This window comes from Mus musculus, chromosome 10, assembly GCF_000001635.26.
Source record: "Mus musculus strain C57BL/6J chromosome 10, GRCm38.p6 C57BL/6J".
NCBI lineage: Eukaryota > Metazoa > Chordata > Mammalia > Rodentia > Muridae > Mus > Mus musculus.
Window position 1 is genome coordinate 61,511,375 of NC_000076.6, and position 16,512 is coordinate 61,527,886.

Sequence of the window (16,512 nt, forward strand, 5' to 3'; positions counted from 1 at the left end):
AATTTTAAGTTTGTACCAAAATGGAGAGGGAAGTAGAGTTTCCACAAAACCTCCCCCAACCTCCTCCCTGGTCCACATCACCGGAGTGGTCCGCTGATGGCTGTGAGACATACCCAACAGGAAGAGAGGGTTCACTTAGCTCTCGGCTGAGGATATGGCCCATCATGGCCAGTTATGGCCTGAGGCTTCTGGTCACATTGTATCCACAGACAAGAAGCAGAAGTTGATGAACGCTGGTCCAAAGCTTGCTTTTTATGCGGCCCAGCCCCCCCCCCCCCCCATGGTTAAGGGTAGGCCTTCCCACCTCAGTTAACCCAGCTTACAAGCAGCGCCCACAAACACGGCGGGAAGTTTGTCCCCCAGGTGGATGGAAATGCTGTTAAGTGGATAGTATTAACTATGGCAACTGTTGCTGGGTTAACTGCTGGCCCTGTGTCCCTGCACCATCTTTCTGTCCCACACAACAGTTCACTCACTACTGTGCATTCTCTAGATTTGTGAAGATATATCTCACCATTGCAGTACCAGGTAAACGTATTCCCTGCTTTGAACCCCCTCTGTGCTCTGCGTAGCCACCCCCCACCCCAGCCCTTGGTAGCTCTGATCATCGGTTCTTTTAAATTATTTTTATTTTATTTTTAGTTAAAAGAAATTTAAACTTACGGATGAGTGTGTGCACACTCGCAGACACACACACACACACACGCATGCGTGCACACACGGAACTATCTTGGGGAAATGTGATGCTGTTTGGTGTGGTGTGCCAGTCAGAAAGGACAACTTTCAGGAGCCCTCGGGGCTTCTCCTTCATCCTTGCTGAAACACTTTTTTTATTTTTGAGATAGAGTCTCCCGTAGCCCAGGCAGGATTCACACTCACTGAGTACCTGAGGATAACCCTGAACATCTGACCTTCCTGCCTCTACCTCTCTACCTACTGAGGGCTGGAATTGAGTACCACCCCCTTCCAGTTTATGCATGCTGAGAAATGCCATCACAGCCCTCTGCATCTTAGCAAGTAGTCCACCAATCAGCTGCCCTCCTGTACCCCAGGGCACGCCTCCCCAGCATACCCGACCTCTAGCTGGCCACGCTGCCAGCTTCTTGGGTTTTGTTTATTGGGACTCATTTCTGCCCGAGGTTATGTGTCATTCACTGCCAGAATGGATATGTTGGGTAGCCTTTCATAAAGTCCCAGGGCTTTGGGAATGGAAGGCCTCTTTATTAACACTAAGTAGTGTTTTAATTAGAAGTTTCGGGGAGGGGTGTGCTGCTCAGCCTTCTTGCAGTACGTGTAATTACGAGGATAATTAAGCCTGGTGTTCACCGGTACTCTCTTCCAAGGAACGTCTCTCTTGATGCTCAGCTAGGTGCTGCAGGGCATGCTAGGAAAGGACCCTGGAGCCCAGATGTGCCCCAGTATGGATGGAGGGGCTCAGGGTCGCCCTGCTGCTTCATTACCCACCACCCTCCACAGCTCCTGGCATCCCTCTGTGGATAAATGCCACCAGGCATCACAGGACTTGAATGGCAGAAGCCTTCATCTCTGGGGCAAGAGGAAGCCTGGGAGACCAGAGAAGGCAGACCAGGAAGGTGGGAACCTCACGGAGAGAGACCTCAGGGCCTTTGCCCATGCTGTTTCTCTTCCGAGGTTACCTTTCTTTCGTCTGTCTGGGTCAGCCTCCTTCGATTAGCCTGAATTTAGGGTGACTCTAAGCACCGCAGTTTGAGGGGACAGGGAACTCTCCATTACTAATATTGGAGAAGTCTTGAGCAAAAAACCAGCTGCAAATGGCTCCATTGGTTGCCCTGCTTGAATCTCTGGTCTGCAATCTTCATGCTGATATATTAGCCCGTTGTCTTACCAGATCGACAGTGGATGACCTACCTGGCAGCACAGCTTTAATCTTCCCGTCGAATGAAACCTCCTAGACGGGTCTGGGAGTGCATGGGTCACAGTGCAAGGGCTCATTGCTATTGGCAGCTTGTGTTCCACTGGGTTGAATGGGGACCTTTGAGCTCACCAGCTCAGCCCCTATCTGCCATAGACATCTCTGCTGACCCTGGCCTGAGCGTGGCCTGTGCTATATCCTTCCTCACTTTCTTTATGACCTGGTGACTTCTTAACCCAATCTCTCTTATTTGGGGTCCCCCACCCCCACTAAGAAAGGGATCCCCTTTTTAAAAAAAATTAAGTTACATTTTTATTTATTTATCTTGTGTCTACATGCTAGGATGTGCATGTGAAAGCCAGTGGACAACTCTCCCTTTGAATTTCCCTTTCCAAGGTGTCTTAGTCAGGGTTTCTATTCCTGCACAAACCTCAGGACCAAGAAACAAGTTGGGGAGGAAAGGGTTTATTCAGCTTACACTTTCATACTGCTGTTCATCACCAAGGAAGCCAGGACTGGAACTCAAGCAGGTCAGGAAGCAGGAGCTGATCCAGAGGCCATGGAGGGATGTTCTTTACTGGCTTGCCTCACCTGGCTTGCTCAGCCTGCTTTCTTATAGAACCCAAGACTACCAGCCCAGAGATGGTCCCACCCACAAGGGGCCTTTCCCCCTTGAACACTAATTGAGAAAATGCCTTACAGTTGTATCTCATGGAGGCATTTCCTCAACTGAAGCTCCTTTCTCTATGATAACTCCAGCTGTGTCAAGTTGACACAAAACTAGCCAGTACAATTGACCCCTTGTCAACTTGACACACAAAAACATCACTAGTAAGCCTCAACCCTTACAATCTTATTCATCCCCAAGATCTAAATAACTTTAAAAGTCCCACAGTCTTTACATATTCTTAAAATTTCAATCTCTTTAAAATATCCATCTCTTTTAAAATCCAAAGATTTTTTACAATTAAAAGTCTCTTAACTGTGGGCTCCACTAAAACAGTTTCTTCCTTCAAGAGGGAAAATATCAGGGCACAGTCACAATCAAAAGCAAAAGTCAATCTCCAACCGTCCAATGTCTGGGATCCAACTCACGATCTTCTGGGCTCCTCAAAGGGCTTGGGTCACTTCTCCAGCCATGCCCTTTGTAGCACACACGTCATCCTCTAGGCTCCAGATGCCTGTACTCCACTGCTGCTGCTGCTCTTGGTGGTCATCTCATGGTACTGGAATCTCCAAAACACTGCATGACCCCTTCAGTCCTGGGCCATCAATTGCAACTGAGGCTGCACTTTCACCAATGGCCTTCCATGGCCTCTCACAGTGCCAAGCCTCAGCTGCTCTGCTCAACTCCTTCATGCCTTCAAAACCAGTACCACCTGGGTGACCCTTACACATTACCAAGTCCAGCCACAGCACAAGGTACAACTTTGGCTATATCTGGAACACAGCCACTGTGCTCTCAGAAAACACTTCCCAGAAAATGTCACCTCAATGATGCTGGTCTCTTCTTAATCACCGCTAATTTCTTAGCTCCAGCTAACCAGCATCAATTGTCCCAGTAATGCAAAGTTTTTGCTTTAGTAGTTCTGGTATCTTGTTAATCACAGCTGATTCTTCAGCCCCAGCTAACCAGAACTACAGAATCTTCACAATCAACACAGGAAATGGCCCTGAAAAGAGTCTTTAATTTTCCCTCTGAAATTTCACAAGCCAGGCCTCCATCTTCTGCACTGTTCTCAACATTATCTTCCAAGCTCCTACAAAACATCTGACAGAGCTCTTAACAACGAATGGATCTTCAAGCCCAAAGTTCCAAAGTCCTTCCACAGACCTCCCCAAAACATGGTCAGGTTGTCACAGGAATACCCCACTTCTGGTACCAACTTCTGTATTAGTCAGGGTTCTCTAGAGTCACAGAACTTATGGATAGTCTCTAGATAGTAAAGGAATTTATTGATGACTTACAGTCGGCAGCCCAATTCCCAACAATTGTTCAGTCGCAGCTGTGAATGGAAGTCCAAGGATCTAGCAGTTACTCAGTCTCACGCAGCAAGCAGGTGAAGGAGCAAGAGCTAGACTCCCTTCTTCCAATGTCCTTATATTGTCTCCAGCAGAAGGTGTAGCCCAGATTAAAGGTGTGTTCCACCACACCTTTAATCCCAGATGAAAGGCGTAGCCCAGATTAAAGGTGTGTTCCTTAAACTCGGAGATTCAATCTTCTGGAATCCATAGCCACTATGGCTCAAGATCTTCAAACCAAGATCCAGATAAGGATCTCCAAGCCTCCAGATAAGGGTCACTGGTGAGCCTTCCAATTCCGGATTGTAGTTCATTTCAAATATTGTCAAGTTGACAACCAGGAATTGCCACTACACAAGGTGTGTGGGTCCTGGGGATTGAACTTGGGTCGTTGGGTCTGGTGGCAGGTGCCTTTACCAGGTGAGCCATCTCCTCAGCCAAAGGTATCACCCGTGCGTTTGCAGGGCATTTTCTTTGTTTCTGCTACTGGAGATTAACTAGTGCCTCATGCCTGCTGGTCAAGCACTCCCTGGCTGAGCTACATCCCCCTCCCCGCCACCCCTACCCCCATCAGAACCCCCTCCTGAGGGTGCCACCTAGATTCCCTGCTTCCCTGGTTGTGGACCCTTTACTTTGTTCTTAGTTGAACCAGATCACCACCTACATCCTGGCCATATCTTCTGGAAGCAATGCCTTGTGTTCGCATGACCCAGGACCCAACGTTGAATTTGGCATAGGTTATGGGGACCTTTAATCCTACACAAAACCGTGGTGGGCAGAGAGTGCGTTCAGCTTCTGAATTAAGACTTCAGAGAAATGCAGAGAGAGCAGAGAGCAGGGGAAGCCTGCGGGACGTTCCTGAGACACACAGAGGTCTTGGGGTCACAGGCTTTGAGTTGGAAAAGCCTCCAGGTTTGTTGGTAGCCTCAGCCACAGTTTCTCACTGAAGTGCAACCTTGATTCCGCTTTTATCTGTCTGACCTAGAGGTAGACACCCAGGCATGGCCTTGACCCAAGCAGGTGGTCTAGCAGAGGGCTTGAGATAAAGGTTTACTAGACCAGCAAGACGGCTTAGCTGGCAAAATCATCAGGCCTGATGGAGCTGAGTTTGATCCCCAGAACCCCCAAAGTGGAACAAAAAAACCAACTCCCACAAATTGTTCTCTGACCTCCGCACAGGCACCCACCTGCCCTCAAATATAAATGTAATGACCAGGCATTGTAACACTCACCTTTAATCCCTGCACTTGGTGGGGTGGGGAGGGGCAGAGGCAGGTAGCTCTTTGTGAGTTTAAGTCCAGCCTTTGTCTATATAGGGAGTTGCAGGCCAGCCAGGGCTCCATAGAGATAGAGAGCCCCTGTCTCATAAAACCAAACCAAACTAAAATAAATGTAATAAAATCTTTAAAAAGAAAGGAGGAGGAGGATTAAGAGGAAGAAGAAAGAAGAATAGAGACTCTATCTACCTAATCTCGGTCCAAATCCCCAACCCTCAACTCCCAGCTCTGTACCCCAAGCTAAGGAATGGTGGGGGGGGAGGGGGAGAGGAAAAGAGAGAGGGAGAGAGAGAGAGAGAGAGAGAGAGAGAGAGAATGAATGAATGAATGCCTGTCTTTGTTTTGTGTATGTGTGTCCTGGGAATCGAACCATGTTAGATAAGCACTCTCCCACCAAACTATGTTTTCTAGCCCTTTAAAGTCACTTGATAGTAGTTTCCTTGTGTGTATGGGTGTGGGTATATATGGGGTTTTGATGTATGTGAAGTAATAAATGATAGATAACCATATGGCCACTATCTCTAAGTGCATAAACTCAAAGACTATTGCTTCCCGTGTACTGACAGGAAGATGACTGGACAAGGTAGAAGTTTCTTCCAGGATGGCCGGGTATCAGGATGTTCATGTTCTTGTCCTGAGAACATGACTTCTTCCCTCGGGAGTGGCTGGTGACACAGCCGGAATGATGCATGTTTGCATCAGGTCTGGTGGACCTGTTGAGGGAATCCTTTGTGACCTCTGCTTTCAGGAGCAGCCAGAGTACCTGTGCCTTTGGTAGGCAGTTTGGGGTTACAGGATGCTGGGAACAGATGTGACAAAAATCGCAGGAAAGGGACAAGCTACGAAGCCACTAGGTGAGGGGCCGGCACTTAGAGGAGCCTCAGGAGTTAACAGTGGGAAGTTAAGGGAGGCAGGCGTTGGGGTGACATTCCTAGTTCTTATCATCCTTGCAGTGTCAGGATGGGTGCTCTAGTGACTTCCACCAGTTAGCCACAGGAAGCTTCAGAGACAGTGTGTTGCTCACACCAGTCTGGAAGAGTAGAGGGAAAGAGAATTCCCTCCTCCTTCTTCCTATCTGCTAATTGTCTCACTGTGGAGAATGAATGAACCTTCCACAAAGGGTGAATGAAATAAAAAGAAGTTTCATTTGTGTGGGAGTGACAGCTTGAAGGTGAAGCGGTAGCTCTTGGTGGGGGGGTGGGGCGCTCGCTGGCAGAAAGCTGTATTGCCAGTGAACCAGTGACAGCTTTGAGCTCTCACAGGCTGACTGACAGGGGAAGAAAAGTGAAGAGACAGCCAAGGACCTTGGGCTGCCAGCTGGGAGTGCCTCACCAACAGGTCGCCATCGGGGAGCTGGAGTGAGCATCCTGGCCCAACGCCAGGGTGAGCCGGTTGTTTGAAAACAGAATCATCTCCCCCCACAAGCCCGACCCAGGCATTTAGATAGGCTCAGGTGGGTTCTGACTGGCTGAGTGTCTTCAAATTAGGGAAAAAAAAAATAAGGAGCAATCATTGGGTCAGTGGGAAGCTGTCCCAATCCGAGGGGAAATTCTCAATTATAGCTGCCACTCAGCCTCCTTAGGGCTCTGGCTGTGGTAGCACAAGTGGAGAAAAAAATGAATAGAGGAAAGTGGGTTAGCTCCCCCCACCCCAATTCTGCCCCAGCACACAGGTGCAAAACCCTACCTCTTTCCAGTTTTGTGCCTGACTGCCAGCTCTGATCACAACTGGGGCCCTCCTACTGCTTTTAGTGAGGAAATTACCCAGCATCCATAAATACTTGGAGGAAGGACTTATTATTTCTGACCATCCTGGTGGGAGAGCATGGCAGAGCAGCTGATTCTGGGAAGCGGGAGCAGGGAGCACAAGCGGTGCTAGAAGGCTTGCTCCTTTCCTTGCTTTTTTTCTGTTCAGGCGTCCAGCATAGACTAGAGCCGTCCTCAGCAGAGCATGTCTTTCCCTAGTAGAGCCTCTCTGGACTCGCCACCCACGTGCTCAGATGTGCTGTACTAATCCTAGGCACCTAGCAAGCTAATCAAGCTGTCAGTCAAGATGGACCGAAACAGTGGTGGAGCATGGGGTTAGGGCTTATAGATGTCTTAATTCGGGTTTCTATGGCCATGAAAAGACACCGTGACCACAACAACTCTTAACAAAGGAAAACATTGGATTGGGGCCAGCTTACAGGTTCAGAGGTTTAGCATGTTACCATTATGGCAGGACATGGCATCATGCAGGCAGACATGGCTCTAGAGAAGAAGCTGAGAGGTCTGTATCTTGATCCTTGGGTAGCGAAAGGAGACTGTGTGCCACACTGGGCTTAGCTAGAGCATAGGAGACCTCAGAGCCCGCCCCCACAGTGACATACTTCCTCCAGTAAGGTCACACCTCCTGGTAGTACTACTCCCTATGGGCCAAGCATTCAAACACATGACTGGATGGTGGCCATCCCTATTCAAACTACCACAGGTGCCATTTTTTCTTTCAAACCACCATCATAGACATATTAATGAAAATATAGCTCAAATAAAAGACTATGCCCTGGAGCACAGGTGGCAATCTGAGGACAACTTGGTAAGAGTCAGTTCTTCCCACTTTTGCCTAGGTTCCAGGTTCAAATTTAGACAGGCAGACTTGTATAGCAATCACCTTTACCCATTGAGCCATCTTGCTGGCCTCGGTGCCCTATTTCTGATGCCTAACAGCTCTGCTTGCCGCTAGCACCCAGTTCCCAAGCCCAGGTTCCTGCGCTATAGATCCAAAGTTGATCAATTCCACTCATGGTTCCCACCATCAACAAACTTCCTCTCTGAGTGGTGTAATCATATCAAATGGCTGTGTGCTTTCTGGTGGCACATACTAGTGTGTAGTTTTGGATAAGTAATGGGCCCTCCCTGTAACTCCTCTGTGACATTGTATCTGGAAAGTGCCTCATTATATGCCATTCTGTCTGCCTTAGCATTGACACCTCCCTAGATGGATTTCTTCAAATCACTCAAGTTTTAAAAAATAGGGTTTTAAGTCTGTGCCTGTTGAGGAAGCCACCTGAAGGGCAGGAACAAGGCTAAACCCGGCAGCAGTTACAGATGGGGGAGGAGTGATTACCAGGGTGATTTGGAGACTGGACTGGTTGTTCTGGCCTATCAGCGGCACACTCCCATCTCCTGCTGTGCCTGCATGGCTCTCCACTTAGCTTAATTTTACTGAGAAGAAAGTGACTGCCTAGTTTATCTTCAGATTTGCCAGGCTTTCTCCCCTGTGACAGTTCATTTTGTGATATGTGTATTTTTCTGTCATGAAAGTATCACTTACATGTATTTTTTCTGTCGTGAAAGTATCCCCATATATACCTGCATTTGACAAATTGTCTTATTGTAAATATATAGTAACATTTTACTTCTGTAAAGCAAACATTGTGGTCCATCAATGGTGGCACACGCCTTTAATCTCAGCACTTGGGAGGCAGAGGCAGGTGGATTTCTGAGTTTGAGGCCAGCCTAGTCTACAGAGTTAGTTCCAGGACAGCCAAGGCTACACAGAGAAACCCTGTTTCGAAGAAACAAACAAACAAATAAACAAACAAAAGAACCCAACCAACCAAACATTGTGACTGTTTACGGTAACAAACAATTAAATCCTCTCAAATAATTGCTGGTAGCATTCTGGTTATTTTTCTTCTCTTTGTCTTTCCAAAGCTTATATACTTTTTATCTAGTTGCAACTACTGTGTATATAGAATTTTTTTTTTTTTTGAGACACTATCTGGCTGTGTTATCCTGCTGACCTTGAACTCCTGGGCTCAAACAGTCTTCCTGCATCCGTCTCTCAAGTAGCTGAGACGTCAGGCACACACCTTCATGCCCAGCTTAATATTAATGTTCTGTTTCAAGGAAATTGCTGACCCTGGGGCTAGAGATGGAGAATCCTATCCAGCAGGTATGAAACCCTGGGTTCCATCCCTAGCATAGCATAGTGGCATCCTCCTGTCCCAGCAGTTGGTACATAGGAGGAGGACGGAAAATTCAAGGATGTGCTCAGCTGCTATACAGTGTGGTAGAGGCCCAGCCCTGTGCAGAAAAAGAAAATGAAAGAAGGAACAAATATCTCACCTCTATAATGTAAACAATGAAATTTGGAAAGTGTGGTGTGGAATCTGAAGTTGGGATAGCGTGGACTGTTAACTGAAAGTGACCGACAGCAGAGGACTGAGAATCGCTGGTGAAGGGGCTTTCCGAGAAAGACCTCAAGAATCGCACACAAGGTAATGTAAGAAGTGAGCAGAATGTCCCATGGGGCAAATCAAGACAGTTAATTGACCATGAAATGTAATTAGTCTTGTTACTCAAGGCATTGCAGATTAGACCAAGGGATGCCACTTCCCCTGGTCATATTACCAAGGTATGTTTTTAAAGCACAGGCCTATGGTTGAGTAGATTTATAAACTAACATAAGGGGCTGGTGAGATGGCTCAGTGGTTAAGAGCACTGACTGCTCTTCTGAAGGTCCTGAGTTCAAATCCCAGCAACCACGTGGTGGCTCACAACCATCTGTAATGAGATCTGATGCCCTCTTCTGGGGTGTCTGAAGACAGCTACAGTGTACTAAGACATAATAATAAATAAATCTTTTAAAAAAATAAACTAACATAAAGTTCTAGAGAGCAGCTTGCAATCCATGTGAGGGCTGTGTATTTGTTCTGGCCTATATTTTCTTTGTGAAAACTATCTTATATTCTATTTATAGATTAGTCTTAATTTTTCTTTATACTATTATCTAAGCATTTTTATATTATTTATCTTACAGACTTTTTTTAATTTATTTTTTTATTAGGTATTTTCCTCGTTTACATTTTCAATGCTATCCCAAAAGTCCCCCATACCCACCCCCCCAATCCCCTACCCACCCTTACAGACTTTTTTGCATAATCCATTGTTTGCCTTATTTTTCTTAGAAAGATTCAAGTGTGTGTGTGTGTCTTTGCATGTGCTATGTGTGTGCAGTGTTCTTGGAGGCCACCGAGGGTATTGGCTCTCTTGGAGTTGGAGGTCCAGGTGGATGGGAGCTGCTCTGCCATGGAAGTGCAGGGAGTTAACCGTGAGGCCTCTGGAAGAGCAGCAAGCCCCATTAGCTGCTTTGCCGCTTCCTAGCCCCTCGTCTATCTTTTACAACATTCCTGCCTTATAGACTCTCTAAGTTTGGAAAGATACCTTCGCCTAAGAGCTTACATAGATACTAACTCTACTGATTTTCTGTTGGAGATAAAAGATTTTGAGTCTAATGTGAGTGTCTTTTGTTTCCTCCACAAGCTATTAAGTGAGCGAGCTGATGAACACTTTTCCCCCAGATTCATTTGTGAGGCCCACATTGGTATTATTAAATTATGACATGTTTTCTTCTGGGTTAAACGTCCGGGCTCAATGTTTTCTTTGTATGATACTTGTCCTTTTGCCCTCTCTTAATTAGTGTGACTTAGAGAGTGACTGTATCCCAGCCTCATTTCTCGGATCATTCTGTTTATTCACTGAGAAATGGGATTTGTGTAGAAAGCACGGCAGACCTTCTTTTAAAAATAGCAACATGGAAGATGGCCTGGTCGGCCATCACTGGAAAGAGAGGCCCATTGGACACGCAAACTGTATATGCCCCAGTACAGGGGAATGCCAGGGCCAATAAAATGGGAATGGGTGGGTAGGGAAGTGGGGGAGAGGGTATGGGGGATTTTTGGGATAGCATTGGAAATGTAATTGAGGAAAATATGTAATAAAAAATGTTAAAAAAAAATAGCAACATGGTTCTGAGCCATGATGGTGGTGGACACTTTTAATCCCAGCACTTTGGGAGGCAGAGGCAGGTGGATCTCTCTTAGTTCAAGGCCAGCCTGGCCTCCAGAGAGAGACCCTGTCCCAAAACCAACCAAACAAACAAACAAAAGGCAGCATGGGCTGGAAAGATGCCTCCGTGAATTGTTAAGCACCGTCGCTGCTCTTGCAGAGGACCCAAGTTCAGTTACCAACAGCCAGGTTGGGTGGGTCACATCCGCCTGAAACTCCAACTTCTGGGGACCCGACCCCCTCTTCTGATCTTCTCCAGCGCCTGTACATCCATGCATGTATATACACAAAGACACATACGTATGCACAATTTAGAAGTGAAATAAAATTCCTTTTTAAAAAGCAGCACCGGGCTGGAGAGATGGCTCAGCAGTTAAGAGCACTGACTGCTCTTCCGAAGGTCCTGAGTTCAAATCCCAGCAACCACATGGTGGCTTAAAACCATCTGTAATGAGATCTGGCGCCCTCTTCTGGAGTGTCTGAAGACAGCTACAGTGTATATACATATAACAATAAATAAATCTTTTTTTTAAATTTTTTTCCCATTTTTTATTAGGTATTTAGCTCATTTACATTTCCAATGCTATACCAAAAGTCCCCCATTCCCACCCACCCCCAATCCCCTACCCGCCCACTCCCCCTTTTTGGCCCTGGCATTCCCCTGTACTGGGGCATATAAAGTTTGCGTGTCCAATGGGCCTCTCTTTCCAGTGATGGCCGACTAGGCCATCTTTTGATACATATGCAGCTAGAGTCAAGAGCTCCGGGGTACTGGTTAGTTCATAATGTTGTTCCGCCTATAGGGTTGCAGATCCCTTTAGCTCCTTGGCTACTTTCTCTAGCTCCTCCATTGGGAGCCCTGTGATCCATCCATTAGCTGACTGTGAGCATCCACTTCTGTGTTTGCTAGGCCCCGGCATAGTCTCACAAGAGACAGCTACATCTGGGTCCTTTCGATAAAATCTTGCTAGTGTATGCAATGGTGGCAGCGTTTGGATGCTGATTATGGGGTGGATCCCTGGATATGGAAGTCAATAAATAAATCTTAAAAAAAAAAAAAGCAGCACCACTTAAGTGTTTTATCTTGTCATCAGTGAACATATTGTCCATCTTCACATAGAAACCTATTCTAAATATATCTGAGCGCAGACACAGAAAGGTGCTAACAAGCCCTAGAATTAAGTGGTCTCAGTGACACTGCCTGAGACTCCAGCTGTTCAAGCATCTGTTCAGGGCAGCGAGAAGGCTTCGTGGAGCAGGTGCCATTGGACTTAGTGTTGGAACAAGAGTAGAGATCCCGAGGGCAGTTGCTTGAGAAGGGCTTTAGTTATATGATAAGTAATCATGGTTGTTATATGATGATTTCCATGCGCTGTATATTATATTATTATTGCTCTTAGGAATAGGAGCTTTTCAAAAGCCACATATTCCTACTAGTATACAGCACAACGGTAGAGGGTTTGCCTAGCAAGCCTAAGGCTGCAAGGGTCGGCTCCCGGGGCTGCGCAGCAGACAAACGACAGTGTATGAGAACTCTTACTTTATCGCCGCACTTGGGATTATTGTTGCCCTTTGCATATTTATTCTGGGACCGCCTGCAAATGCCCAGCAACCCAAGAGAGCCATCTCTTCTGCAGAGAAGAAATGGGGTGTCGCTGCCACTGTCCCGGAGAGTGCTAAGGGCTTAGAAGACAGTCACTGGCAATAACGAAGCTCCAGAAAGATTCCCAGAAGAGGTGTGGAGGGAACCAGGCTTGAAGCAAGTCAAGAGTTTGAACAGAGTGTGGAGGGGAGGGTAGAAGGGGGCGGGGATGTCACTGTAACACACTGTCTGTCTGTCTTTGTGAATTAGGATTTTATCACAGTCTGTCTTCTTGGCAGCTGCCAGTCAAACACCACTGCCATCGTTTTATACAGATGTGGAAACTGAGGCACAGGGAGCTTAAATGGCTTGGGAGACCTGGATGGCCTAATAGCATAGCCTCTGCGCGTCCAGTGCTTCTCAGTGTGAGCGAGCGCACAGCTTGATGGCGTGTGCCGTAATCCACGTGTCATATAGTTCATCCATGGGACATGAACCACCCGAGCCTGGCCACTTGGCTAAGTGGGTGGGGTACTTCCCCAGCCTACACAAAGCTCTGGGTTCGATCCCCGATATTCTGTGAGACTGGGCGTGGCAAGGCTCTGCCTGTGACCTGTGTCCCCAGCCCTTAGGACATGGACACAGGAGGATCAGAAGTTGAAAGTCACCCTTGACCACGGAGGGAGTTTGAAGCTAGGCTGTGTTACATGAGACAGTAAAGAAAATGGAGGAAGGAAGGAGAGGAAAAGAAAGAAGTCCTTTCCATGGTGTGACATTGCTGCCGCAATTCAATTTTATAGCATTGCGCAGACCTCTCCCCCACACCCCTCCCCCACCACTCACAGACTCTGGCAGCTCTTGTTGAGGAGACTCTCTTCAGTCTACTTGCTGTCTGAGTGGATTTGGCTCTTCTGAATGGTTCTTGTATGTGGAGTCAAGAATGTGTGGTGTTTATGGCTGATTTCTTTGGCTAGGCTGGCCTGTGACCCCCAGAGCTACGCCTTCCTAGCACAGGGATTATACACACACACCACCATAACTGCCTTCCCCGTATCCCATGGGCTTTGGGGGATTATACACAGGCCCTGTGGTTGCAAGGTAAACACTTTTCCAATCACACCACCTCCCCAGCCTCTATAGCATCTTTCTTTTCTTTTCTTTTCTTTTCTTTTCTTTTCTCTTCTCTTCTCTTCTCTTCTCTTCTCTTCTCTTCTCTTCTCTTCTCTTCTCTTCTCTTCTCCTTTCCTTTCCTTTCCTTTCCTTTCTTTTCTTCTCTCTCTCTCTCTCTCTTCTCTCTCTTCTCTCTCTCTCTCTCTCTCTCTCTCTCTCTCTTTATTTTTATTTTTATTTATTTTTTGGTTTTTTTGAGACAGGGTTTCTCTGTGTAGCCCTGGCTGTCCTGGAACTCACTCTGTAGACCAGGCTGGCCTCGAACTCAGAAATCTGCCTGCCTCTGCCTCCCAAGTGCTGGGATTAAAGGCAGGCATGCACCACCACTGCCCGGCGTTTGCTTTCTTTCTTTCTTTCTTTCTTTCTTTCTTTCTTTCTTTCTTTCTTTCTTTCTTTCTTTCTCTCTCTCTCTCTCTCTCTCTCTCTCTCTCTCTCTCTCTCTCTCTCTCTTTCCCTCCCTCCCTCCCTCCCTCCCTCCCTCCCTCCCTCCCTTCCTTCTTTCCTCCCTTCCTTTCTTTTTTAAAAATTTATTTATTTTATGTGAGTACATTGTAGCCTTCATGTGATTGTTAGGAATTGAATTTTTAGGACCTCTGCTCGCTCCAGTCATCCCCACTCGCTCTGGTCAACTCCATTCGCTCAGTCTCTGCTTGCTCCAGCCCAAAGATTTATTTATTATTATACATAAGTATACTGTTGCTGACTTCAGACACACCAGAAGAGGGCATCGGATCCCATTACAGATGGTTGTGAGCCACCATGTGGTTGCTGGGATTTGAACTCAGAACCTTCAGAAGAGCAATCAGTGCTCTTACCCGCTGAGCCATCTTGCCAGCCCTCTTCCTCCCTCCCTCTCTCCTTCCCTCCCCCTTCCTTCCTTCCTTCCTTCCTTCCTTCCTTCCTTCCTTCCTTCCTTCCTTCCTTCTTTATTTTTTGGGTTTTTGTTTGTTTTTACATGGAGATACTTGTCTCTGTGGCCCCTGGGTGTATATGTAGGAAGGGTGTGTACTGACTGGCTTTGTGTGGACTTGATGCAAGCTAGAGTCATCAGAGAGGAAAGGAGCCTCAGTTGAGGAAATGCCTCCATGAGATCCAGTAGTAAGATATTTTCTCAGTTAGTAATCAATGGGGGAGGGCCCAGCCCATTGTGGGTGGAGCCATCCTTGGGCTGGTGGTCCTGGGTTCTATAAGAAAGCAGGCTGAGCAAGCCATAGGGAATAAGAAGTCAGTCAGCAGCACTCCTCCATGGTCTCTGTATCAGTTCCTGCTTCCAGGTTCCTGCTGTGTGAGTTCCTGTCCTGACTTCCTTTGGTGATGTGGAAGTGTGAGCCGAATAAACCTTCCCCCACCCTCGTCCCCACCCCAACTTTCTTTTTGGTCATACTGCCTAATCACAGCAATAGAAACCCTACTAGGACAGGTGGCATTCCTTGGTCATATCGTGACTGGCTAGCCTGTTCTGCTCAGCAGGTTCTCTGCGGCTGCTTGTTTGATCCAGGCCTAGGAAGATGATCCAAACCATAGAGCATCGTGTGCATCCAACGCAAGCGATCATCAAGAACTGTTAAGAGGCTGCCTCACTGTCAAGTGTTTGATTCCAAAGGAATCGGTTCTGTAAGGGAAAGTTCAGAACAGTGCCACCCTGAAGGACATCATTATTGTGACTCAAAGGTCCTTTTGCCTCTTGGAGTCCAGCTAGGAGGCTGTGGTAATAGAGACAGAGACAAACCCAAGGTTGACAAACCCAAGGTTCAGAGTATGAAAAAGGGACAAGAGAGCCATAATGCTGATAGGGGTATGGCCCAGGCAGGGAAGCACAGAAGCTGGAGAGAGGGATGGGTTGGAGCCACATGGGTCTGGGGCAGGACCTTGGGCAGCTGTGTCTCATGGCTCTTTGTCCTTTTTGCTGCAGACCTGGCCGACTGCAAGCTTGTTTCTTTCCCCATCTGCATCTACAAGGTCCTGAGGAACGTCTCTGATCAGATCCATCTCATCACGCTGGCTAACAATGAACTCAAGTCCCTCACCAGCAAGTTCATGACCACCTTCAATCAGCTTCGAGGTAGGCTACGGGTTAGCTCGCGCAAGGAGAGTATGACCAGCCAGACCTTGACTTTCAGGGTCTCACCCCATCTAGGGAATGTCCCCAGAGCTAGCCTTGGTTCAAGCCGACCTATACAGTCATTCCCAGGGGTAGTCTTTGAAGATAGACCTGTGCCTGGAGGTCTCTGGGTCAAATTCTATTTCCATTTGGCTGAACGGAAGACTGAAGACAAGAAGATGAGTCTTGGCTTGACTCTCTGATCTGACGAGGCCAGCAGGCCCAAGGACATGAATGACTGATCCCCTTCTAGTCCCGAGCACGGCTTGCTCTTTCTCTCTTTCTCTCACACATTCCTTTCTTGGTGCAGTTTGTGACAGGTGCCAGCAATGTTGGCTTATCTCTCTGGCACACACAGAGTGAGTGGAAATGGTTCATGGAGGATGTTAGGCAGGAGGCCAGCAGGTAGGCATTGTAGATCTTTTGCAGTGGTATCTCTGGTGGCTGAGCATGATGTACTGAAACTGTGGGACCGTGGTTCTCCATCCTTCTGGTCCATGGAGCAAGACACTTGTGTAACAGTAGGATGCTAGGGTAGGAGAGGTCAGGAGACACAAGATGCCTGAGTAAGGCGGGTCCTGCCTCCTAGGGCTCTCTGTCTGTGTGGGTATGAAAAGAGTCCATGATTCCATTTAGAG

General features: G+C 47.3%; 1 protein-coding gene across 4 annotated transcripts in view; it reads left to right on the forward strand.

Moving 5' to 3' along the window:
* Lrrc20 (leucine rich repeat containing 20) overlaps positions 1-16,512 on the forward strand; it is a 107,023-nt gene that overhangs the window by 35,606 nt on the left and 54,905 nt on the right. For 3 of the 4 annotated variants that reach the window (XM_006513472.4, XM_017313885.1, NM_153542.1), the window contains one exon: positions 15,686-15,835. The exons of the other annotated variant lie outside the window; for it this stretch is intronic. In XM_006513472.4, coding sequence (XP_006513535.1) covers positions 15,811-15,835 — 25 coding nt within the window. In that variant the 5' untranslated portion in view covers positions 15,686-15,810. The remainder of the gene's footprint in view (positions 1-15,685; positions 15,836-16,512) is intronic. 4 annotated transcript variants of the gene reach the window in all.